This window comes from Zootermopsis nevadensis, unplaced genomic scaffold (assembly GCF_977971745.1).
Source record: "Zootermopsis nevadensis isolate Lab colony 2312 unplaced genomic scaffold, Znev_1.0 Znev_ptg000013l, whole genome shotgun sequence".
Taxonomy (NCBI): Eukaryota; Metazoa; Arthropoda; class Insecta; order Blattodea; family Termopsidae; genus Zootermopsis; species Zootermopsis nevadensis.
This window is the reverse complement of record NW_028259145.1, coordinates 7,061,009-7,088,471: the sequence shown is the minus strand read 5'-3', so window position 1 is coordinate 7,088,471 and position 27,463 is coordinate 7,061,009. Positions and strand designations below refer to the sequence as shown.

General features: G+C 37.7%; 1 protein-coding gene across 3 annotated transcripts in view; it reads left to right on the top strand.

The window, feature by feature from the left end:
• Window positions 1-290: 290 nt before the first annotated feature.
• LOC110838871 (aminopeptidase N) overlaps window positions 291-27,463 on the top strand; it is a 46,133-nt gene continuing 18,960 nt past the window's right edge. For 2 of the 3 annotated variants that reach the window (XM_087348854.1, XM_022082500.2), the window contains exons 1-9: window positions 291-442; window positions 8,565-8,681; window positions 11,694-12,073; window positions 13,448-13,654; window positions 15,936-16,091; window positions 17,538-17,662; window positions 19,340-19,538; window positions 21,554-21,707; window positions 27,346-27,457. In XM_087348854.1, coding sequence (XP_087204980.1) covers window positions 8,592-8,681; window positions 11,694-12,073; window positions 13,448-13,654; window positions 15,936-16,091; window positions 17,538-17,662; window positions 19,340-19,538; window positions 21,554-21,707; window positions 27,346-27,457 — 1,423 coding nt within the window. In that variant the 5' untranslated portion in view covers window positions 291-442; window positions 8,565-8,591. Of the gene's footprint in view, window positions 443-8,564; window positions 8,682-9,637; window positions 9,759-11,693; window positions 12,074-13,447; window positions 13,655-15,935; window positions 16,092-17,537; window positions 17,663-19,339; window positions 19,539-21,553; window positions 21,708-27,345; window positions 27,458-27,463 lie in introns of those variants that run through there. The other variant, XM_087348855.1, reaches the window with a different exon arrangement.

The window sequence follows — 27,463 nt, the reverse complement described above, 5'->3', positions numbered from 1 at the left end:
AGTTCCTGAGATAAGCAGAAAAAAATAGGCAGTGAATGTATTTGCACAGTAATGTGTCTGACCTCCCTCTGTGAGGCAGTTCTCTTAGCACATGTTGTACAACCCTGAGATGTGAGCCATTGGATTATGTAATGTGAAGAATTGTCCACCCTCCCCCAATGTGAGATGATGTGATTTGTCAGTACCCACTCCTTCAATATTTAAGACATAATTGGCTCCATATTCTCTTTGAGTCACATAATGGCAGCACTAGATTAACCATGTAGTAAGTGGTGATGATGATGATGAAACTCTTCTGTTGCGTTATGAGTTTGAGACTTGCGCCACTACCATATAAGACTGGATACCCTTCACAGAGGTCGTAAGTCCTTTATTAAAACGTAGCTGGCTCTTCACTGAAACCATCAGTTCAACAGTTGGTGCATAATCTGCCAGTCTTGTGGTGAGTTTAAGAAAGGGCTTTTGTGAATTTTGTGTTTTAAGTCTAAACGTGTTGCGAATGATCTGTTTGTATACCTTTTCTGAGAGGATGACAGAGATGTTTGTTACCATGATTATGAATTTATAAGAATTAGGTGTGAAGTAGTACTGATAATTAATTACATATTACTCTAGCTATTGGCGATTGGATTTCGCTGGCCCAGAACGGACAGGTGGAGGGGTTTGGTTAATTTGGTGATGAACCTTCAGGTTCCCTAAGCCATCTAGTTAGTTAGTTACTCACTCCTCTAGCTGTTGCTAGAACTGGCTAATGAACTGCAGCACTATTCAGTGGTTACTGGCTTTGGTAGTTGGCAACTTCTTTGCCGCTGACATTTTGATATTTGAGGACTTTATTGTGGTGAAAGTTCATTTTGTGGTCTTACGAATTATGTCACCAAAAGTAGTGTTGTAGGTGGCAGAAATTCTACCCTAAAGATGGAAGCAGTCTGTGCCTCCAAAACATTGTTAAGTACCTGTAAGTGTGCACATTTTGCAACTGTGGATAACAGAATCTGACTTTTTAACATAAGCTTGCTCTTTACTAATGGGAAACTTCTTATGGTATGTTCTAAATGAATATTAGGACTATTTTTTTATAGAAAACGTGATAGACTACTTTTAAATTATTTTTTAAAAAATCCTTCATATTGGACCACCAATTTTGACCCACTTTACTGCCTTAGGGAAGGAGTGGCAAAATAAAATCACCATGCCGAATATGTTTGTATTATGTGTCTAATTTCACATTTTGAACCAGCCACATGACAATGAAAATACAGTTTGCTGTCAAACATAACACCAAGATCTTTTATGCAGTCTTCACGAAATGATGACATCTTGGATATAGTAATTTAAATGGATCCTGCTGTTCTTGCGAAAGATATAATTTTAGTGTTCTGTATGTTGAATTATGTACATTTTCATCTCACCGCTAGTGTACCAAATGTCAGGTTTCATACGTAAGACTTGAGGTTCTCACAGCGGTGAGTATGAAGATTTCCGTCTTCTGGGTTGTTGCACTGTGTAGTCTGGTCGATGTTAACCAACGTTTCAGAGGTCATACTGCCTCCGTCATCAGGGCGATGAATAGGTTTCATACCTTTGCAGTCTTTGATGGATTTTATGTCTAGATATATTTTCAGATCATCAGCAATAAGTTAAATTTGGAATGATTAATTTTAACAAAGTTAGTTCAAAATGTTCAAGAGGTCCAAGGCTGGATTCATGTGGTCCTCTCAGCAACACAAAAATAGGGAGAAGACGTGAATAATGGAAGACCTATTTGCTAAGCAGATTTGGAATGTGACCTAACATATTGCGAGCATGGTCAAAACTTCTTAAGTTCTTTGAATAAAAATTTTCTTGGATATTATCCATCGTCTAGTAAATAAAATATAATATATTTTTATGTTTTATATTTTATTTACTAGACGATGGATAATATCCAAGAAAATGTTTATTCAAATGACTCAACACCATCGTCAAGAACTCTTAGATTTATTAAGTTCGTCCAGTAAGAGAATATGAGGAATGTAAAACTTCGGCTTTCAGACGAGAGCTGCGTCAAATGTTTGGTGTGTGTTAACCAGTGTTTCGGCAAATATTTCAGTTGCCATTTTCAGGGTGGTTATGAAATGGGGCGTCTTTGGAGGCTTTATGTTGGTCATGCAGTGAGTAGCAAGACGAAATTAATGGTGCTGATAGCTCATTTCTCTCAAGTAGAAAATTTTGAATTGTTAACGCCAAGAGCAATACAAGCAGGGCTGCCACAAGGTTACGTCTTGTCCCCAGAGGCCTGCATCTAACCCTCTTTGTTGATGATACGTGCATGTATAGAACACATCGCACAAAGGGCTGTGTTCTCAGGAACCTACAGCGCGATTCCGCTTCGATGGCGCTGGAACATACAAAGCAATGACAAGACACGGACCATTCAAAATACGTCATACTTGTCAGGATCTGTGACCGGAGGAATAACGAGAGACCTCTCCGGAGAGATTCCTTTATTAGGGAGGTCCGAGGCAGACGACTGACCCGGGGGGGGGGGGGGTGTCTTTACAGGTGTAGATCCGCTGCATGCGTAGGACTTAATACAGAAAGCGCACTTAAATGTCGAAACCACTCAATTTCTATAGTATTAAGATGGTTGTCTTCTGGGCGATGAGGGCCCTGATGATGGAGGCAGCAAGGACCTCCGAAACGTTCGTAAATTTGTATCCCACTACACAACCGAGGAGACAGCCATTTTCGGAGTCACCGCCGTAACGCCGTGCAGTGTCGCTGATGTGGACCAGCTTAGGTGACAATGGCAAACCCACGGCCGACGCACTTTTCCATGAAAGGCTTTCGAACACAATAAGCGCGTGTCCTTGTTGATGGCAATGTTGGCCGCTGGAGATAGTGAAGTTCCTACAACAAACAAATAACACGCTATTGACACAGCGCAAACATCTTTACACTGCGACAGATAATGATAATAATGTATTTAGCGATAATAACATTCAGCACATTTACAATTGAAAGTAATAGCAAACAAAATGTCTGAGCGACACAGAAGCTTAGAATGCTAACTCATGAGCTACATTACTTTCGTTTCTAGATTACAAACTTACTGGAACTTAAATCCTTTCATACAGTGTAGCAGCTCAGTGTAAGTTTATATATCCAACAACTATTAGCACTGACAATGAGCAGTATTATGTCTATAGACCATGTGCGTTTCGACCCCAAGGGGTCATCTTGAGTGGCCAATTAGTAGGTTACACACAATCTTACATTTCAAGAATAATACTCTAAAACTACATGAAAGTACAGAGTTAAACCACCAGTTCTGACTCGTGTACAGGCAGGAGTACTGCCCAGTTATGATGAAAATATTCGATTCTTATTATAAAAATTGACATTTCCTTTCTCATAAAATACGAGACTTTTGTGTTCATCAATGTAGAATCCTCATTGCCAGTTGTAGAATAAGTGAACTTTCTTATTTAGCTGATCCATTTAAGGTCTAATCCCAGTATCTCATTCACTGTGACCACGCATGCATGTAGTTGTGTCAACTTTTAGTTGTATGAGCATTGTTACAATCACTACACCAGTATATCTGTATTCCAAACATTGGAGCAACTTCCGCTTTCAAACGTGCTGACCTGACTCCTACAGTTATTCACCGTGCTGCTGGCTTCTTGGAATGCCGATGTTTTTCGCAGCACGGCTTTGATATTTGTCTGCTGAACGAGACGCACTTGGAGACGGCCCGGGCCCCAAGGTTCGCAAATTATATTTGTCACTGCCACACTCGTGGAGGAGGACGCGGAGGGATCATTGTCCTCAGGGACGTAGATCATTATCCTGTGCCATTCTAAGGTCTGCAGCACCTGGAGGCCACTGCCACTAACCTAGTATTGGCGACCAGGCTCGCGAAGTTTGTGGCGACCTACCTCTCGTCAACACGACCCTTGGTCAAGTCTGATCTAACGAGTTTATGACGGGGGGGAGGGGGGGCAAGTGGTCTAACTACAGTAAAACCCCTCTAGTTGGACACCCTATATCCTGGACACCCCTCTATATTGGACACTTTTAATTGGAACCGGCGAATATCCTATAATTTTACATGTCCACAACACTCTATATCTTGGACACCCCTCTATCCTGGAACTTGAACACCCCTTTTGTTGCAAGTTGGACAGGTTCATGCACTTAGCTTCAATGCTTTTATGGGAAACATTTACAGTTAGTATTTTGTTATTTTGAATTTCTGACTGATGAATGCCTTCTACCTGAGGATTAGCTTATAATTGAGGGTGTGAGACTTTGAACCCATCATTGGAATTCTTTTGTTGAACCCTTCACTGGACTACAGTAGTATTGCTGGTACAGTTCTAACTTTGTCAGTACTGTGCTTGCAGCTGAGTTAGCTTGCAACAGTGTTAACAGAAATTGGATTTTTCTTTTTGCGATGGGGAAACGAAAATTGGTGGAATTAACTCTGGAAAAGAAGAAAGAAGTTTTGGATCTTCTGAAGATAGGAGAAAGTTGCAGGAAGCTGGCAGAGAAATACGGCATCTCAAAATCTACTGTTTCCAACATCAACAGCAACAGAGCCGCAATTACCGATGCGTGGGAAAAGAATTGTAATGCACACAGAAAAAGACTACGAAAAACACCTCATGATGAACTAAATGACAAAGTGTTAGAGTTTTTCCGGTGTTGTCGTGCAAAGAACATTCCCATTAGTGGCACACTTTTACAGGAGAAGGCTAGAGAAATTGCAACTAGACTCCACACCGAAGATTTCTCGGCGAGCAATGGCTGGTTGGATCGTTTCCGTAAACGAAATAACATAAGTCTGCACGTCCTTTCTGGCGAATCAGCTTCTGCTGATCTTCAAGCTGCTGAAGATTGGAAACGCAAACTTCCAAGCCTTTTGTTGGGATACGCAGAAGAGGACATTTTCAACGCGGATGAAACTGGATTATTCTACCGTCAACTTCCAACGCGATCCTTAATAGAAATGAGAGAGACATGTAAAGGAGGGAAGAAATCTAAGGAACGGATTACTGTTTTGCTATGTTGCAATTCGCGAGGAGCGAAATTAAAGCCATTAGTTATTGGAAATGCTGCACGTCCTAGAGCTTTCAAAACGAACAATGTGAAATTGGACGACCTTCCCGTAATTTGGTGTCACAACAAGAAGGCTTGGATGACATCTAAAATTTTTTCTGAGTGGTTGAACGAGGTCAACCTTAAAATGAAGCGGGCTAATCGGAAGATATTATTGTTTGTCGACAACGCTACAAGCCACGTCAGTTCAAATCTCTCAAACGTCAGTATACAATTTCTGCCGCCAAATCTGACCAGCGAAGTGCAGCCACTAGATAAGGGCATTATTCAATCTGTGAAACTGCTCTACAGGAAGCAACTAATGCATTCACTAATCAATGCTGCAGATAAGTGCAAAGACGTGACCGAATTTTCAAGAAGCGTTACAGTCTTAGATGCCATTCGGTGGATTCATGGTGCCTGGGCAGAAGTTTCTCCTCAAACCATTGCAAAGTGTTTCCGACATGCAGGATTTATGGCAGATTCCATTGAGGATGAAGAGGAAGGGATGGAAGAAGACAGTTTTCATGAAGAAATAAACTGTCTTCCTGAGGAGTATCGCAACCAAATTCCTGATGTCCAAGCTCTTTCAACGTTCGACAACATTCTAGAGGTTCACGACGATGTTGCTGGAACAATCGATAATGTGCTAGACAAAGTGATGACTTCAAGTGACGATGTGTGTAAAGAATCTTCAGAGGAAGAAGAGTTATCTATGTACGAAGAACCACCTACACATCAGAGGGCTTTGCAATGCATGGAAGAATTAGAACGGTATGGTTTCGCTCATAATCAACCAGCAATGGTTGAAACTTTATTCGGATTGCGGCGAAAATTAGAAAGAGGATGGGCAAATTCAAAGACAAAAGCAAAAAAGCAGTGTTTTGTGACGGACTTTTTTACAAGAATTAAGTGATATCATATGTTGAGCTAATGCTGTAAGTACAATTAAAAAAATACATTCTGAACATTTAAAATTTCATTGAGGCTGGGGTGTAATGTGCAACCATGAGAGTGGGGTTCAAAAGATTATTAATACTATTGTCATTAATTCTTAATTCAAGCAAGCCTACAGTAGTTAGATTATGTAAAATAGAATACATTGCCGGTAAACGTAAGGTATTGGTGCCCTTCTTTGAGCTTATCCATGTAAGTTTAATTTAGTGAAAACAAAAGTTATGAAAATTTAATTTACCCCTTTGATTTTTCTTATCAATAATTTCCTTTTTTGGGAAGGGCTCCATAATACTTCACAATTACCACATTGTCATTACACCACAATATGAAAGGATATTTTCCCCTTTCCCTCTATCCTGGACACCTCTGTAAGTTGGACACATTATCGTGGAACCGCAAGTGTCCAAGTTAGAGAGGTTTTACTGTACTAGGCTACCATGACTGAGGTTTTCCGTGCTTGTCCTCAGTTGTAAGGCAAATGACAGCGTATAATTTAAAACGGGCACTGCCTTTCTTCCCCAGTCATGGAGATCTTCAGCTGAAGTGAACCCCCCACGATGTGTCCATCTGACAAAGCAATCCCAACAATTCTGTGCACAAATCCCAGAGAGCCATCCAACCCAGGTCCTTCTCACAATGATCAAGTTACCTGATGGAACACACTCTCCCCAATATTAATAGCCCTTAGTTTGAATAGCCAAGGCTTTTCGCCATGACAAAGTATTCGTTAGCGTAAGCACACTCCCGTTTTAATTTTAAGGCACTTCTACCGTTTCCAGTTATGCGTTCCGTACGCAGGAATGGTGTTACATAGCAAGGGACGATGTCTTGCGCTTGCGCAGGACTCTGCCCTCAGTTGCCTTTCTGGTTGTCTCTGATGATGGAGAAAGAGGTCTCTGTAACGGTAAACTACGGGTCCGTATTCACGCGGTCAGTCGCCCGAGAAAATTTTGGCGAAATTATCGAAATTTTGCATTACTGAGATCTGAGGTGTTAGTCACAGTGGAAATATACCATAAACCCACTCGGACTGACACCAAGCATCAAACAACTCCAGAAAATAAAGTTACGGTCTTCAGTTATATAGTGCATAGATTTAATACTGTGTAAACCTAAACTGAAGAACGTAACAAAGTAAAATCAGTGCGTTATATCTCCAAGGATAGTTAGTGCTGGGATAAGCGAGTTAGACCGAGCGGAAGTCTGCTGGTTTCCGGTAGGACGCTGAAGAATTGAAGTCCACTTGTAATACAATCGGTGATAGATTTTTTTTCCAAAATAATATTCAAATAGTGATACGACGTAGATCTCATAGCTCAGAAAATCTGAAAAATCCACTGAGATGCATTCCCATACCTTTGATGGTAAAACTGTGCCTGCCATTGCCTTAGGTGAGAGAAAACATGTCTTTGACCCAGGAGTAAGCTTCATTGTCCGCCCATGTTCTTCCACCAAACCTTTGACAGTAGACAACTCTTGACTTCAGCAGGCAGACATGACCCTCACAAGAAAATTCAAACGTATGCTGTTGAAGATTTGGAAGTAGCACAGTTCTTGCTCCTTTTTGTATGGTTCTGGGGTCTTATCATGATTAGGGAGGGTGGGCTATGCCCATTTTGAATTATACCCTGTCATTTCCCTTACAACTGAGGAAAAGCACGAGAAACCTCAGTAAGTGTAGCTGAGTGGTTAGGCCACCCATTATGCCGACTTGACCATCTTTTCAGGGACAGCCTCAACTGGCCCACTGAACATTATCCCCCTTCAGTTGCCCTTGGGTGACCTCAGTCAGCCTTTGGTCGGCACAAGTGCCTTCCAAGTTGCCAAGCTAAGGGGTTCCCCATATCAGCTAACTTGAGTCAAAACTCTAAGTTAGTTGTCTGATGAGGTTGGCAAAGAATGGAGTCCTCAAATCCTCGTGAATTTGCCTGTTACCAACATACCACGGCAGATTCCAGGCGCGGCTGACCTCCAGAATGGGCATGCATAATCCATCACAGGATGGATTAGCTGCTTGTGGAGCAGCGCAGCGTTTCTGACAAATAGGCCGCTTCTCCCTCTGCTTGGGGGGGGGGGGGGGGGGGGGGGGGCAAGCACCAGCTGCCTACTTTCCCACCTGGCTGTCCAACAGGTAAGCTATGTATCAGCGGTCAGCCCAAGGCATTGCACTGTTTTGACCCACTGTGTTGGCTCTCAAGAAACAGCACGGGTTAGTTGGTCTCCAACCACTTCAGCTCCCTGAGGACAAGAACGAAGATGGTTCTCGAAACTGTTTTTTTTCCACCTTTGATCCACCTGACATGACTGGTAGCCCAAGAAGAATTTATTGAACCCATTCACCATGAAAGCTTCAGATCATACAACACACTAACCGTTTTATAGTCTGTACCATTAGTGTCATTAGTATTTTGGGAAGCAGATAAGATCTCTTTCTTTCAGTTGTATAATAATTAGCATTTGTGTAATGTATTTTCTCTTCACTGTAAAATGAGATTTTTATGTGAATTTTGATATTTTTATAGCAAGTGCACAAGATTTAAACTGCAACCATGTTACAAGCTCCTTGGCTTAAAGGGATGGTTCTACTGTTAGCTACCATAGTTGTTAGCAGTCCGGCAAGAAAAGTTCTCCATTCCAAGGTAAACATTAGAAAACACACTAGAAGGTATTTCAAGATTAACTTGCAGTAAGGCAAGTTCCTCTCTCCAGCATTTCTTGAATTAAACTTGGGATGATGGAAAGTTTCCAAGAAGTTTACTATTGTAATAACTTGTTTTTGCTTACATTATTCAGAATTGGTAAAATAAATACCATTTTACATTAAGAAATGCTTGTATTTTGTATGGTCATTTTGATTGTCACCGATTTAACATTTTAAGTAATTCAATCAAAAAGTTACTTTTATAGTATAGTTTCTAAGTACAGTGCTTTAATATACAATACTTTTATTCACCGTCTTTACACAAGCTTATAGATTGTTAAAATCACATAAAATTATAACATTTCAACATTTGATATTGTTACATTTTAAAATGACGACATGTTTCGATGTTCATTCCATCATCGTCAGGTCTATCAATCAAAATTAAAAACTGTTGCATCTGCTGCTCTGCGTATACTGATTTTGTTCTACCCGTTAGATTTTATTTGTTTAACCTCCAGGCTTCTTCCATTTAATTTTGAGGGCTGCGCCTGGATGCCTTAAATCTGCAAAATCAATTTTCATATCATGATCCTGGCTACTGACATAGGAAATGGAATAATTTTAAAGAATTACTCAATGTATCGTAATACAAGCAAAAGAAAAGTAATCACAAAGTATTTAAAGTATTATAACATACCGGGTTGTGTGTGAGGTGCGTGTCCGATATTACGGAACGGTAGACTGCAACTAAGCTGTGAGTATCGTGTATGGCTATATATATTGGGTGAAAGTTGTTTAGGGGGTTGGGTCGATGGACTGTAGAATGTTAAATATCGGATTGTTCGTGTAGATGTTACTGTCGTTTAAAGCAAGGTTTTGTTTATGTGTTCTTTGTATATGATATTTTTCTATGGTGTCTCTATGTCGCTTGTTTTGTATTATTTTTATAATGTCCATTGTTTTTTCTATTTTGTTGTATGTATGTCCTGTGTTTAATATATGCTTTGCATATGCTGAATGATCTTTATTATGTTTGATTGCTGTAATATGCTCTTTATATCTTTGACTAAAGGTGCGTCCGGTTTGGCCTATATAGGTTAACGGGCAATCACTGCATTTTAACCTATATATGCCTGGTTTTTCGTATTGATTTGTTGTGTCTATTTGTGGCTTTTGTTTCAAGATGTTTTTTATTGTGTTTTTTGTTCTAAATGCTATTTTTATGTTATTTGTTTTAAATGTTTTTGTTATATATTTGGTTTCTTTTCCTATATATGTGAATGTGGCCCATTTGTTTTGTTTATTTTCGTTTTCGTCTTCATTTATGTTGTTTACATTGTTTATTTTATTTTTGGGTTTTAATTCATAATTATTATATCCGTTTTCTATTAGAATTTGTTTTATTATGTTGCATTCAATTTGTTTGTTTATTGTGGTTATGGGATATGTATTTTTTCGGTTTATTAAGTAATTAATAGCCATCTGTTTATGTTCATTTGGATGGCATGAAGAGGCATGAATTATGGTGCTTGTATTTGTGGGTTTTCTGTATATTTTGAATTCGAAGTTATTTTCGTTTCGTATTATAGTTAGATCTAAATAATTTAATTTGTTATTTTGTTCTGTTTCTAAAGTGAATTGTATATTTTGATTTATGTTGTTAAATTCATTTAAAACATTTTTTATATTTGTATTTTTTGCATCATAAATCATGAGTATATCATCAACATATCTACTATAGTATTTGATTTGATATTTGTTTAATATATTTACTATATAATCATGCTCGAGATATTGTAAGAATATTTCAGATAATATGCTCGAGGTGGGAGCTCCCATGGGTAATCCTGTTTCTTGTTTCCAATATTCATTGTTGAATTGGAAATAATTTTGGTTAATAATAATGTTAGTTATATTTGTAATTTCATTTATTAGATCTGTATTTATATTCTCTTACAATATCTCGTAGCATGATTGTTGGAATATTTGTATACATATTATTGATGTCAAAAGAACAAATTTGTATATTTTTATTATTATGAAAATTTAATTGTTGGATTTAGTTTATTAATTTTATAGAATTTGTTATGTTAAACGTATTTGGTAGATTACAATATTCTTTTAAAATGTTTGATATTTTTATTGCTATTTTATATGCAGGGGCTGATGTCCAATTTATTAATGGTCTAATAGAATATGGGTTCTTATGTAGTTTAATTTGTCCTGTGATGATTGGTGCGGTGGCGCTGTGATTATAGTATTGTGTTTTGGGAGGGTTAAAAATGTTATTACATTTTTGGGTTATTTTTTGTATTTCCTTTTGGTATTTTGGTGTTGGGTTTTGTGTTAGTTGTGTGAATTCATTTTTGTTTATAAATTGAGTAATGTATTTTTGGTATTGTTCTATAGAGAGTATTATGATGGTTTTTCCTTTATCTGCTTGCGTAATTGTTAGTTTATTTTGTTGTAATTTTTGTTTGATATTTTTTATTAATTTCCATTCGTTAATATGTGTTTTATTATATTGATCGTTCTTTTTGTTTTGTTTAATTAGGTGTTCAATTTTGTCAGCTATTATGTGTCGTATATGGTCTTGTTTATTGCCTTGAATCACAGTGCAACAATGGCCTGCATGATGTGGAGTGAAGAATGCTTTTTGATATATCAGTGTACTCCAAAAGAGTGCTCTTTTGCAATGTTATTATTGTCACTCACCACCATAGTGTCTTTATGAAACTCACTTTGACTGTCAGGTTTGATTGCTTCATAGAGCCAGTCTCCAGGATTAACTGCTGTTCAATTTTCTCCTAAAATTTACACCTTTGTGATAAGAAGGAATTTATATTTTGTTGAGTGTAATGCCTCTTTTATCTATTTGCCACTTATGTAACTTGACAGTCCAATGTACAAATAATGATAAAGATTAACGATTTATCTATAAAAAATTCCCTACAGATTTTCATTTCTTTGCACCTAATTATTTAAATTTCTGTTAAATAATTTTCAGTCACCCAGTGGAGGATCACAAGGCTATGAAGCTAAACATTCTACAGGCCATTCCATTTCAAGACGAAGTGTTGACGTGCCAACCATCAACATGGCTAAGGCCCATGTTGATGATTTACATTTACCAAGGGATGTAACACCAATGGCTTACCATCTAGAACTTCATCCATTTCCTGATGATGGTTACTTTAAGGGTCGTGTGCGCATAAACATCACGTGTCATGAGGCAACAAACACCATAACATTACATGCTCATGAGAGCCTGCACATAGCACATTCTGAGGTTTCTGTGAAGCAGCTTGGAGGAGGGTCTGCTTCATCAGAATCAAAAGATACAAACGTTAAGACTGATTATCCTTTCAGGCACATTGGGGAATATGGGTAATTATCACCTGATTTTGAGTAGGTAACATATGGGTTGGGAGAAGTTGGAATAGTCAGAGTAAGTGACCAGCAAAACTAAGGAAATTGCTAAATGTTCGTTCAAAGATAGTCAGTACATCCTACATGGCTACATAGATGAGTTTGCTACTGGAAAGAGAATGAACTTTGATTGCTGTCTGTGTTTGCTGCTAGTGGCAGGCAACATTTCTATTATCTAAACTGGTTTAAATTCTCCACAGGTTAAGTGCACAGTTAGGGGAAGACACCTTATCCATAATCCGCTGTGTATGCATGTATATATGATTCTTGGCATAGTGGAATGTTTACATATGGCATAAAGAACACTATTGAAATTTTAGTGTACTGCAGATAGTACACCTTTTCAGTCTTGTTCTTCTCTGAATCCTCCAAAATCCACCATCGTAATTATCTTAGCATCTCTCGCTCAGTGTTTCAGTTGGTAAAACAACATTGTATGAGAGTGATTCAAGGGTGACCTGGACTTCTTTTCCTTACAAATAAGTCTGCACCACAATGACAAAATACCCTTCATGGCAGATGGTAGCAATTCTACTTTTATTTCAGGCACATAATCATACCCTTCATGTTAGAAGCAGTACAAGATGGTGTCAGAGTCCACATCAGATTTCTGATGGAAGAGAGAGTGATCAGTCATAGAGTGAAGTAGTCTACCATTGTCTCATTCCAAGTCACAGATCATTTCAGAAATGCAATTCCCTCCAGTTTAGTCTGGTGTAAATGGTTAACAGAAACAGAAACACATGCCTTCTGTTTGAATGCCAGCATCGTTGGGACCCACCATGTGCACACTTTCTTGTACGATAAACGTTTACAAATAATTGTCTCTATTCTCCCAACACTTACATACAATGTGGATGCAATATCACACACTTTAATTTGTCTGTATTCCAAAATCACCTCATTCAGTGTTCACATCTGTGACAGCTGTTGCCTGCATGTGACCATGTGGTCAGTTGGCAACCTGTCCATGGAATTCAGAACATTTGTTGCGCCAATCACATAAATGATAAAGTCTCTTCCCCATACTGTGGGCTTAACCTGCAGAGAGACTTTCACCAGAAATTTGGTGATACAGCACTGTTCTACACTCAGAGTAATATGGTACAGCTACATTTTGTATTGCTTCTAATGCAAAGACACAAGGGGGTATGGCTATGTCTGTGGGAATTAGAGCAGTGTCACCACCATCTGCCACAAAGTGTATTTCGTCATTCTGCTGCAGACATATTTTGTTAATAAAAGTTCAGGTCAACCTAGAACCACCCTTGTGTAACATAACTGTTGACTCCAGTTTCATATTTTTATATTCTTTGGTTGCATTTGTTTAAGGTCTTCATTATCATCATTGTTTCCTGTTACAATCTCCAGCACAAAGAAGGAACCTTCAAAGCACTGGTATGTTATAACCTTAGCAGACAAACTGAAGAAAGATCTAGCCTATCAGCTGGACCTCTCATTCACAGGCACCTTGACTAATGATACAACAGAGGGTTTCTTCCGTGCCAGTTACCAGCTTCACCGAACCAAGGAAACAAGGTTAGCACATGAGGACAGTAGGGTGTTTTTGTGATGTTATTATTTGTAGAGCGGGGGAAAAGATTGTTATAATTTGAATTTTATTTATTCATTCTCTGCTGGCCTAAGAGCTGAAGCATTTAATGCTCCGTGATAGGTGGAAATGTAGAAAAATAATGTGTGAACCATTCTGTCACAGTAACTTTGTACTGAAACTGTATTGGTTGCTAACCATATTAAGGAGATTTCTGATTGTCACACTTCTGTATATGAATTATGAGCATAAACAAAGTTTTGCCAGATATTTTGACAACAAGACACTACTAGCACAGGTTACGTATGGGTTTTGAAGTATTCCATTAGTATTGTGCCATGAGATAAAGCACAAATGGGGTAGAAAAGAATATTTCAAATTCTGCTCCAGAAATTAAAGAAATGCGTTAGTTTGCATGAAAGTGGGAGTTTGGAAGCTAAGAGCAAGTAGGTGGGGACTGGATAAAGGAACATGCCCCCTGTGCATGGAAAATGAAGATTTAAGGCACATGCTGCTGAGCTGCTGAGAAACCAAAAAGTGAATAATGTATTTTGTGAGTAAGAAGTGGTTGTGTTAATGAGGAACAGGAAAACAATAAACAGTGCAAATTATGTTCATATTATAAATTTAGGGGGATATTTAGATAAGATGGTAAAATGGGGTGACAAAAGTACTATAGATAGTAATATTAAAAAATATTAAATGGTGTTTTGTCTCACAATAACCTTTATTTTTAAATGGACTCTACCTAAATTCTGCATTAAAATATAGGACAGGGGGAGCATGTCACAGCCTGGCCAGCAAGAGGGGGGGAAGGACATGCAACAGAGAGGATTTAGGAAGCATCCAATACAGCATTGCTAGCCCTGACCTGGCCACCTAGGCCACCACATTGTCCTTTTCAGGGCACTGCCCATTCCTGGCCAATTCCTTCTTTCCACTTCCTGATCTCTTGTTTTTTTTTTATCCATTTTCTCTGCAGATATTTCCTTGTTCTCCTCATCATGTCCAACCCCTTCCTCTTGTCTCTTGATGATGCTGGCCAGATTTTGGCATGCCCTTCTCCCCTCCCATTGGCTTACAGGCAGAATCTTTATTATGAAACACAGATTTGTTATTCCTTGTACTGCAAACAACATGAGTTGTACATAGAGTAAAATAAGATTCCTTTACCTATTGATTGTGATGTATATGGATACATTCTGGACTAAATAACAAAATATTAGAATTGAAATATTAAGTTTACTGTGCATGACATTGGAGTCACTGCTTATGGATCTACGACCAAATAACAAAAGTTGAGGTGTAAATACATCCCTCACCAGGACATGAATATTATCCTTTATCATTTTTGTGATTCAACTTATGCATGATCCTGGGGCTGGAACAAGGGTTAACTTTAGCTTTGAGCCCCCCTGCAATTAACATCTGAAAATGAATATTGTACCTTAGTGTAAATAAAATTTCAGTGTTTATAGTCTGAGGTTTAGTTTGCATGATAAAAGAGAGTGATATTGATTGAACATTGTCATTAGAAACTTTACACATAATTACTAAAATAAATACACATTAGAATTTAAAATCCATAAAGATAACAGGTACACGAACAGTGAGCAAAAATTACTGATTAGAAACAAAACAGAATCAGTTAGCATAAGATCTTTTGCACTATTGATGATGATGACTATAAGTAACCTTTCACATGGAAATCCATTTGTCAGGATATGTGCCAACTGATCACAATATGGATTTCATTATACAGAGATGTCATTTTTACACGATACCAAATATTGATGGTGGCATTTTACAAAGCTGCAAATGCAAACACACATTTATTCTTTCCTTTTGTTTTGCCTTTTAATTTTTATATGTTTATTATATTCTATTTTACACTATTTATTTTTATTTTTATTTATTCAGTTTCTGCTGCCTTTCAAATTTTTCTCTCATGGGTGGCCACCAAGTTTGCCTGTTGGTTAAATGAGCTATGTGTGATCCAAGTGGCCATGTGATACAATAGCATACCACTAAACCATTAACCCTGGAGCTAAATTCAGCTGACAACCCCAGTAATACACGGATATAAACCCCTATTCTCATACCTTAAAAGCTAAGCCATTACTTACATAAATCATACTGAAGAGAGATGAAATTATAAAATTTGCTAATTTAATTTGAAATTTTATTCTTTAGGTCAATGAATCAATCCCTCAGATAACAAGTTCTTTGTGTACAACAGTCAAGCTGTTTCATTATATCATGTTGCAGATGGTTTGCAGCAACCAAAATGTCACCAAGAAATGCTCGACGAGTCTTCCCATGTTTTGATGAACCAGAAATGAAGGCTTCATTTAAAATCAGTGTTGCAAAGACCAGCCGTATGGTTGCTCTTTCCAACATGCCTGTCAAATCCAATGAGAAAATGTGAGTTTTGGTTAAGATATTGTTACAGAGCAAAGACCACAGGATGTTGTGGACTTTGAGGTCTGCAAGTTTTGGCATGTACACACCAGCAAATTACACATTATTACTATAATTATCATCATAATTGTTATTAGTATTGCTGGACTGAAGAAGTGCTCCAGCTTATGTTCTCCTAATTGATATTTCTCAGTTTTTGTTTCTGTCCTTATAGCATTCTCAGCACTGCTCCCCATGAAACTAACTTCTTTCTGCCATAATTTTCTGAAACATCATGAACTTTTGTTGTTTTTGTTATTCTTGTTCTTGTTTAGAACATGAACATAAAACTCACGGCCAAATTAAGTTCTCTTCAATGTTTTATGCAGACCCACAAGATGCACAACTTCCATTGCATCAGTTTCAAGAAATTCTAAGATTCAGATGCATGCCAAATAGCTACTTATGTTCTGTTGTTTGATATTTCAATTAAATCTAGTGAAAGTGTGTTTCAATAACATTCACATGTCTGCTTGCAGAGAAATAGAGAAACCAAAAATATATCATAAGTTATGGAATGGAGTTAGTAGAAGTAAGCAGTTATAGTTTTCCAGACATATGTGAGGGCCCCTTGAACAGTCACCTTTCTTTTTCTAGTAGACACTCATTTTCACATACCTGATTTTCAAGTCGCATTGTCACAAATTGCAGGCAGAACACAACACCATCACCTGCTGTACTGAAAATATAAACTGTAACTGGAAGCACTGTTTAATACTCTTCCACATTAAATGTTTAAGTTATGATGTAAGTGTATTTAAACGATTATTTTGCTCTTCAGTCCTTATAATGTGTTGAAGGATTTATGTTATTTGAGCATTATTAAACACTCGGATTCTGTAGGGTTCTGACGATGGTATATTATAGTAGGGGTTAAATGGGTTTTTGGACTTTGTCCATCGTCCAAGGTTAAAATGCACATGACGTTTTGAAAACAGGACCCATTTGATTGTGAATAATCCTGCACTAAACTGACATCTAAATTGCAGTACACATAGAGATCTGTGTGCTTGTTTTATCCAGTGCATGTTTAACAAATTATTTAGAAGAAACCAAAGTATTTTTTTTAATTTTGAAACACTGCTTGCATTGCTGGCATAGTACAAGGTTTCTTCAGAAGGGTTAGCACGTTCTAAAGAACCCTTAAAAATGTTGTTAAACAGAACATATTTTGTTTAGAATATGAATGAGGTTTCACTGCATTACACTGAAATTTTGTTATTCCAGTATTTTTTATTGTGATGTATTTTTTCCTTGTGAGGATATGGTATTTCTGTTGCGGATGAACAGTATTTTCATTGTACTGCACTATCATAATACTGGCTTTCATTATACTGAGGATGTTCAAGAGTTGAATGTTTTTATTTATTTATCTGGAAGAACTTGTACAGTTGTGATTTGTGTTTAAAGGGTGAATGAGACTGAGTGGACCTGGGTACACTTCCAAGAAACTCCCCCCATGTCAACCTTTTCTTTGGCAGTTGTTGTTTTGGATTTGGAGAGTGTATCTGTAACAAAAGCAGCTTATGCTGGAGGTAGGTAGAGCACAGTCTTATTAATATAATGAACTAACAGAGGTGCCTGCTGTCTTTGCCTTATTGTTATGCAATTTTTGCGAGGTGTACATGAAGTGAATGCACATAGAGCTGATCATATCTGTCTGCCTGATGATCAACTCAGGAACCTCTGGACAGATTTTCATGAAATTTAATAATTTTTTATTTTTCGCATTATGGATTGAAACTGCATGCTGCCCTCCCCCCTCCTGTAGTGAAGCCAGTTTTCTGCATGCGTTACCTCTGGAAGACCCTCAGCTAATCTACAAACAATGAGAAACAGTGCAGTCTGTTATCACCACTCTAAGAAATCCACCAGTAACAGTGATCATTCTGGAAACAAGTCTGTGGCATATAGGAACAGCAAGACAATGGCAAAAAGCCAGTCTTGAGTTGATTGTCAAGTGGGGGCGAAGCTCTACGATTGCAAAGCGCTCTGCATGTGTGTCCCAACTGAAGGAGTGCATTACCAACCAGAATGAGAGAACTGGAAGAGCAATATGACATAGACTGTTCAACTGTTTAAAACTGGAAAAGTTAGCCATAAATATGAAATGCTGGCATGTAAGGAACTTGAATAAGGAAATGTCTCAAAAGAAGAAAGAGTGAAGAGATTTCAAAAAAAAAAAAAAAAAAAAAAAAATGTAATGAATAAATCTGTTCTACAAAGTATATCACGAGAACAAAATTTCTGTGGCTACAGCAATATCTTCAAAATGCACTTCAGAAAGCATTTTGTCAGCATTTACAGATGCAATATGCAAACTGAAGGGGTGTGTGATTCCCAGCATTAATTGGTACAGTGTCATAAATTGAATTTGTTGTGGCTGCACCTTGCAACTCTTGTATGATTTGAAAGTACACAAGGCATGTGCTTCAAAATAAACAGAGAACAGGATTATTCTATTGGCCACCAGTATTTGCATTGAAAGCAAGCAGAATTGGTCCTTTTTATCAAAGGCAACTGACATAGCACTGTTATGGGAAAAAAATGTAACTGAACAGTGTGTGACATTGTCTTTGATCATTGTTCACAATGCCACATCAAGGGATGTGATATGAGGATTTTGCTTCATTGATAACCACAGCTCAAAGCCACTGTGAATATAGATCATTCTTACTCAAAAGGAATATCAAGGGCAACAGTAGTATCTGAGGTCGTTGTTATGGTAGTGTAGTCCATGTTTATGGTTATGCTCTGACAATGGTCTTGTTTCCCATATTGTAAAAATATGTTTTAACAATGACCCTGGATCATGCAGGTTACCTGATTTGTAGGAGAAATGTGACGGATGGAGAGAAATGGGTGGAACTCCTGAAAGAGGCGCAGTCCTGTTGCTGTTTATAAAAATTAATACTTTGTCCTTGTCATGATTGTTTCTGCAAACCAAAACACTAAAAAATAATTTGTTAAAAAGGAATGAAAATGTCCTTATGTTTTGGGAACTGATTTTTGATAATATGGTACCTAGAAAAACAAATTAATTTGTGAATGTGAGAGACTGTGTTGTTATATGAGACAAAAGATCTCTGAACTGCAATCTCTTTTTGAAGTATGAATGGTTAAAGGCCATTGTATTTTTTTACTGGTGTGATATATCTTGTCTACATTTTGCTGATGTCTGATCTTCTTCTAAGCTGTTAATTCTTGTCCAGGTGCTGTGACCATGTCCATATTTGTACAACCCAGCTTCCTCTCCCAAGTGCAGCATGTTTTGGAAAAGGCATTTCTGGTGGCGGAGTTTATAGAGAACTACCTGAAAGTTCCATTTCCACTACCAAAACTCGATATGGTGGCCCTACCTCGGTATTCTGATCCTGAGCCAGCAAACCACTGGGGACTTATCATTCTGAAGTAAGTAACTGAATTTAATACAACATTTGTCTTACTAGTTGTTCGTTGCCTTGTCCTGTTGCTTCCTACACTGCCTCCCCACTCTCATTTATTTTATATACATTTGTCTATATTACTACCTTTGCTACATGCTGAATTACAATAAATCATGTTTTCAAAGCAGATTTGTTACTAAGTACTATCACCTGCTGCATTATAATTTTAATCTTTTGCTTTTATAAGTACATTTTATTAATATTTATCATATTAAAAAATGGGGGTTCAAAGTATAGTGGAGTCCAGTTGGACTTATTCCATGATAGTTGTACTGAGCATGTAGCACATATTGAAAAAATGATAAATACATGCACAATTTTGTCAGAATATCTGACAGAACAGGACCAGTTGGGAGACCTAGGCAGAGATGGGACATTAATATTGAAATATGTCTTACAAACATTGGATATGATGATGTGGACTTGATTCATCTGGCTCAGGTACAGACTTACAGTAGGCTTATGTGAACATGGTAATAAACTTTCAGGTTTCATAAAACTGGGGAGTATTTCCTTCATGGAAGCAAGTAATACACAAGAAAACCAGTTTTATAAAATTGTGTTCATGAAACTGGAGTTTGATCATAAAATTCTGCTATTCCAAATATGGAGGTCATGCACAGGGTCACATGAAACAATTGTTGCATAACTCTTGTTTTATGTTATTAACTAATTTACTAACCATTTGATACTGAAGCTCATAAAAATCATGTATAAAAATTTGGTTCCTACCACAAAGAATACAGAATGCTTCTGTATTTCAGAGATCAGTTATTTAATTCAGTTTAAGGAAGTAACTGCTGTTGAATCTAAGAATCATTCAAAACCCATAAATATACTCACTCACTCACTCTAGGGCGCAGGATATTCTTTGAAAAGTCAATTGTATCCTCAGTTTGTCAAAGAATAGCCCACTTTCTTTATGGAATCGAAAGGTTCATCACCGTACTGTGTGGTCAAAAAGGAAAGTTATGAATATTTAAGCAGGACATACAATTAGTTACCACTGGACTCTAAATGGTGAATAGTAACATTTGTAGATATGTGTGGAAGTAGTAAAATATTGTAAATGCTGCTATAAAAATTTTGCTGTAACATATTTTCCTTGTGGGGACGTGGCAATATATGGTACACCTCCTGTTGACTGAAGGATGTGCGAGGTCATGTCAACTATTATATATATATGTGTGTGTGTGTGTGTGTGTGTGTGTATGTATATATATGTATGTATGTATGTATTATACTATTGTGGTGGTCCTTGATGCACAGCCCAGTCGGGTTTTCACCATTAGGGGTGCCCTGGAGTATTCGGTTAGGTGGGTTTGAGGATGAGTCAGGGCAGATGATGTCCTGCTTAGTGAATCCCCCACGTGGGATACCACAGTGGATTAGCAGAGTCTAGTTTGTGAGCACGACTTTAAACAGTGAGGGTGAATGCTTTGTGAGGCAGAGCTTAGCAGGTGCTGCAGTACCATGAGCAAGTATTTGCAAGGAACACATGTGGAATCTCAGTGTACTGCAGGACGAATTACACTTTCCAGTCTTGTTATTAATAAGATCTCATCAGCAAAATTTTAACTTCAATAAAAAAAACTGGCATACCTCTTAAATGTTGGTTTGTTTATGGGATGGTGGCGAAAGAAGCTAGAATATTCAACTACTGTGGCAACATTTGTAAGCATACACTTGAAAACGAACAAGTAGTTGTATAAAATAAATGTAACTAAAGAACAGCCTGTAGATGACTAAATACATTTTGAAAGATTTTCAAAGAAGTCACTACAGTGTGGGCTTAATGGATGGAGTTATATTGAAACACAAAAGAAGACAGTTTAGCCAGTGTTGAGCCTTGGAATGGGTCTTACTAACCTGTACCTTAGATAAATTGCCACTTTAGTAACCTCTTCACTTATAATTTAGAAATATTTGTCCTTGAAAATATTCGGTATTAAGTTATGTGTTTTCTCTTTCCATGATCAGGGAAAGTGATTTAGTGAATGAAGAGACTCTGTCATGGCGCCTGGCTGCTGAAGTGTCTAAGCAGTGGTTCGGTCACCTAGTGAGCCCTACTTGGGGTAATGCCAGGATTAACAAGGCCCTTGCTTACTATCTGGCCACTATGGCAGCAAAGCAGGTCAGTATATACTGAAACAAGTTTTGACGGCTCTAGTTTCTTTTTGTCATTAATTTATAATTTTATGCCATTTAATTTCAACTAAATTGTTTCATTAGTTGAATAATTAAGAAATGCTATATGCCTGAGTTATTCCTTCCTGTATATTACAGTATGATTCTAATCGTTTATTAAAAGTATTAGTATTATCCAGCAATAGCAAACCATTTGCATGCGTGCTACAGGTGTCATGTAAAAAATATGTTTAGCATGCAGAATTCTGTTTCAAAGAAATGTTTTGATAAAAAATTAGTAACAGAAATACTGTCGCAATGTTAATTTGTGGACTGCAAAAGTTGAGCAAGAAGGAAATGATTTATCCCATGAAGTAGGCACAAAATAAAATAGCTCAACGTGAAAGACAAACAGTCTGCGGAATATAAGATAAAATATTAGACGAAGATGGCTGTCTTCTGGATTGTTGCGCCATGTAGTTAGAAGTTTACCAACGTTTCAGAGGTCCTTGCTGCCTACATCATCAGGTTCACCCTGATGATGGAGATAGCAATAGATACATGTAATGGAGAAGCAACAGATATTTGTCCATATGCGGGTTTTCTCTGCCTTATACTAATTATAGTTACCAATGCTGGGTGTGTACTAAGTAAAGATGCCAATATATGTGGCTAATTTGAAAGAAATTATGAATTATTATTAATGATATTTCTGAGATGAGAGGCTATGTCCTACAGCAGAATTAATATGAAGACTGCACTTTGTCTGAACATCTATATCTGTCATTAGACAATCTGATAACATAAGAGGCTAGCATTGATATGAAAATCACATTCACGAGTTCTAAGCCTCATGTTTGATGTCTTTTTTGTTTGTTTGTTTGTTTAATGCTTATGTTGTATTCACACAAATACTCATTTATACTGCCCAGTGCAGCTGTATATTATTCAGCTATAGTCTGTCTTTCAAAATGTTTGGGTGGGACTCATACCAAAATCAATTTGGAAATGGATACTGAAATATGTAGATTGTGATATTCAGAAAATAATATGTAATTAATGTTTGTCTTTAAACCGTATGCATCCAGTAACTTTTTGTTAATGAGCAAAGGGTAATTAATTTTCAGTATTATCATTCATATTATCACTGTATTATGTATGCTGCATTGGTGAGGGAAGCAGGTATTTCTTTTATTTCTCCATGACATTTTGTTCATTGTCATTCTGATTTAAGGGTTTTATGTTTGAATCTAAAGTACACAAAAAATTCTATTTGCAAAATTACAGTTAAAAGTGCTTTTGTTTCATAAAGTACTCCAATCACTTATACAAAATATTATTTAGTATGTTAGCCCTTAAAAGGGCTGTTTTCAAGACCTGGAACTTTATTACGATATCCAGAATCTCTGTGCCTCAGCCATGGATCTCATTTGTCTCAGCATGGACTCAGATATTGAACATAATGTTGATATGAAGCAACTTTGTTCTTAACCAATCTAGTACTAACTTTATTGTGGGTTCCATTTGTTATTTATTTCTTGTTGTTTCACTTGGACTTCAGTAGGCATATGGTTTGTTTGTGTAACTGAGACTGAGAGAGTTTTGTATTGCCTACTTTGATGATCACCCTGTTTGTTTATGTTTGAAAGTGCAGTAGCAAGTTCTACTCTTTACTGTGGGTGTGGGGTGGGTTTTTAAACATCACTTCATATCATCAGTTAATCTGCTAATGTAACTGATATATGAGGTTTGAACCCATCCTACTCCTTTGTCATCTCAGTGGCTCACCATGATAGGCCTAGTTTCAAGAAAGTTGTTGCTGTTGTTGCAGAGGGTCAGTTAAGTGTCAGGAGTGCTGGTGGACGGTATGGTCCTCAGGGTTTACAGCAAGAGACTGGCTACAGAAATGTTGGACCTGGGGACTAGTTGAAAGGCAGTGAGGATCTGGATTATGATGCATATCCAGTAAAACTCAGGGTACTGTGTTAGTGTCTGAAACTCAACCCTTTGAAGGAACCCTTTTGCCAGTGCAAGGGAGCTTCAGGCTGCTAACAACTTTCTTTGACAGAAACTTGCGGTTATTTCAAGATTAAAAGAGGCTTATCTCAGAACATCACATACTGTGGTGATGGATGTGCTTACCAATGTACATGAACTATTACCACCTAGCAATTGCTGAGAGCATTTTGAGGTGTGGGCTCTCAGTAGGTTATCAAATGATGGGTCAGTGTTAGTTTACAGACCACAGGGAGAACATTGCAACTCCCAACATGTGTTGTTGAACTCTACACGCAATGTCCGTGTGTCTGTTTTTTGTTGGGGTTGTATCTCCCATGAAGAGACTGGAATACTCTGCTGCATGGAATTCAACTGGATGGCCTTTAGTATAAGCACGTCTAAAGTTATACAATGTGCTGTCTGTAAAAGTGCTTTAACCTGATGGAATAATCCAGTTTGAACAAAACGGTTCCATGACAAAACCGTACAAGACAAAACCGTACACGAAAATTGCGCACAGAAAGAAGCTCACTGTCATGAAAGCTCACACAAAAATTACTCACACGGACAAATGCTCACACGGACAAATGCTCACACTGACAAATGCACACACTGATAAATGCTCACACTGACAAATGCTCACACGTACGAATGCTCACATGGACGAATGCCTATATTCACAATGCTTAAGTAATCGGAAGCGTTAACTGGTTACCGTATTAAACCGACGTTTCGAAATCAAATTCAATAAAATATTCTCGGGAAATCAGCCGCGTTAATTTTTTACCGTAGTACACCGACGTTTCGGGAACAAATTCAATAAAATCTTCTCGGGCAATCAGCCGCGTTAACTTTTTACCGTAGTACAGATTCCGTAGTAAACAGACGTTTCGGCAAATGTTCAATACAATCTTCTCGGGCAATCAGCCGCGTTAACGTTTTACCGTAGTACACATTCCGTAGTAAAGCGAAGTTTCGGGAAAATGTTCAATACAATCTTCTCGGACAATCAGCCGCGTTAACGTTTTACCGTAGTACACATTCCGTAGTAAAGCGACGTTTCGGGAAAATGTTCAATACAATCTTCTCGGTCAATCAGCCGCGTTAACGTTTTACCGTAGTACACATTCCGTAGTAAACCGACGTTTCGGGAAAATGTTCAATACAATCTTCTCGGACAATCAGCCGCGTTAACTGGTTACCGTAGTAAACCGAAGTTTCGGGAACAAACTGTCCCCATCTTCAGTGTTTGTTCCGGTCCAAATTACATCTTCTGCTGAGGTAATTTCATCATACTATTTCGTTTTCTTATTATTTTATTAAGCTGAACGTCTTTTAAGGTTTCGTTTCAAAATTTTAATTTCTTGTACTGTTTGGAGTGTGATACTGTGATGGACACTTCCATTTCATGGCATCTACCTAACTGTTTAAGACAAAGAATCAGAAACGTTAACTGGTTACCGTAGTAAACCGACGTTTCGGGAACAAACCCTGAAGATGGGGACAGAGTTTGTTCCTGAAACGTCGGTTTACTACGATAACAATCAGCCGCGATAACTGGTTACCGTAGTAAATAGATGTTTCGGGGAGATATTCAATAAAATCACCGCGTTAACCGCTTTACTACGGTAACCAGTTAACGCGACTGATTGCCCGAGAAAATTTTATTGAATATCTTCCCGAAACGTCGGTTTACTACGGTAACCAGTTAACCTTTAAACGATGGGAATTTAAATGGCAAAGTGGTAGTTTTTGGCTGGTTTTTAAACTTTTGTGCACGCTCTACGGAAAACTGTAATATTATCTAAAGTAAACATGATAAATTGACGAAATAAAAGTAATATTTATTCGAATAGAACAGAGAATACATAGAGTTTTTTTAAAAAAATGCAGTTAATATCTTGCCTAAATAGGCCTTAGTAACTTTACTTTGTTCTTTTGAAGCTCATTCGACATGATAGAAGCCATGGTTGTGAACTAATGACCACACAGAAGAATTTGTCTCCCCTACTTCAGTGGATACACATTATTCTCACCCATCATGCCGAGGATATGTGAGAAGCTTTGATTAGGGGCCTGAAAACGAAGCCAAAACCCACTTGACAATAACAATGTTTATTGCTGTTTATGGGTTGACAGCTCAGGCTGACCTTGTCAAAATGCTAGAGAAAGTGTTTCAATATTTGCAGCCCCTAAAATAGGCCAAAAGACGTAGCCAAGTCTTCTTACAATGTTGCAAGTTTTGAGATCCGCACCGGGAATGTTCGTAGGGCTGACTACACAACTTAGGACCGCTAGTAAGATAAAGGTTAACGCGGTTGTTGACCGAGAATATTTTATTGAATTTGTTCCCGAAACGTCGGTGTACTATGGTAACCAGTTAACGCAGCTGATTGCTATCGTAGTAAACCGACGTTTCAGGAACAAACTCTGTCCCCATCTTCAGGGTTTGTTCCCGAAACGTCGGTTTACTACGGTAACCAGTTAACGTTTCTGATTCTTTGTCTTAAACAGTTAGGTAGATGCCATAAAATGGAAGTGTCCATCACAGTATCACACTCCAAACAGTACAAGAAGTTAAAATTTTGAAACGAAACCTTAAAAGAAGTTCAGCTTAATAAAATAATAAGAAAACGAAATAGTATGATGAAATTACCTCAGCAGAAGATGTAATTTGGACCGGAACAAACACTGAAGATGGGGACAGTTTGTTCCCGAAACTTCGGTTTACTACGGTAACCAGTTAACGCGGCTGATTGTCCGAGAAGATTGTATTGAACATTTTCCCGAAACGTCGGTTTACTACGGAATGTGTACTACGGTAAAACGTTAACGCGGCTGATTGCCCGAGAAGATTGTATTGAACATTTTCCCGAAACGTCGGTTACTACGGAATGTGTACTACGGTAAAAAATTAACGCGGCTGATTGCCCGAGAATATTTTATTGAATTTGATTCCGAAACGTCGGTTTACTACGGTAACCAGTTAACGCTTCCAATTACTTATAGTATTGTGAATATAGGCATTCGTCCATGTGAGTATTCGTACGTGTGAGCATTTGTCAGTGTGAGCATTTATCAGTGTGTGCATTTGTCAGTGTGAGCATTTGTCCGTGTGAGCATTTGTCCGTGTGAGTAATTTTCGTGTGAGCATTCATGACAGTGAGCTTCTTTCTGTGCGCAATTTTCGTGTACGGTTTTGTCTTGTACGGTTTTGTCTGGTCACCGAACAAAACCACTTCTCTGTTCTTGATTCTCATGTGGTGCAGGAATGGTTGTTATGGCAGGCTGATGTCAAACTCATTGACTGGCTACCATAAGTGAACCATATCAAGAATATGTGGAGTGAGGTGAAAAAAGTCTTGAGCAAAAACTGGCCTGAACTCCCTCTGAGATATATATATATATATATATATACGCTCTTTGGATACTTGGGATGTAGTTGCTTAGTCTCAGAATTATATTCAGTATGTATTCTGAATTTAACCAGTGTCTTAATTTTTTGCAAATAAAATTTTGTCTTCTTACTTTATCTATCTGTAAAAACATAATTTTAAACCAAATTTGTGGTATCTGCAGGGGGTAGCTGCTAAGGATATGGAAAACAGTTTTTCTAAGCTGTGTTTGGTATCTTTCATAATTTATAGGACAAATGGAACTGGAATCTAGTGACAGGCTACTCTCTGTATTATGAATTCAGCAAGCGCCATCCATATTCCAGTCTTGGCTCTCAGGAAGAGTACATCAAGATTATTAGAAGTAAGT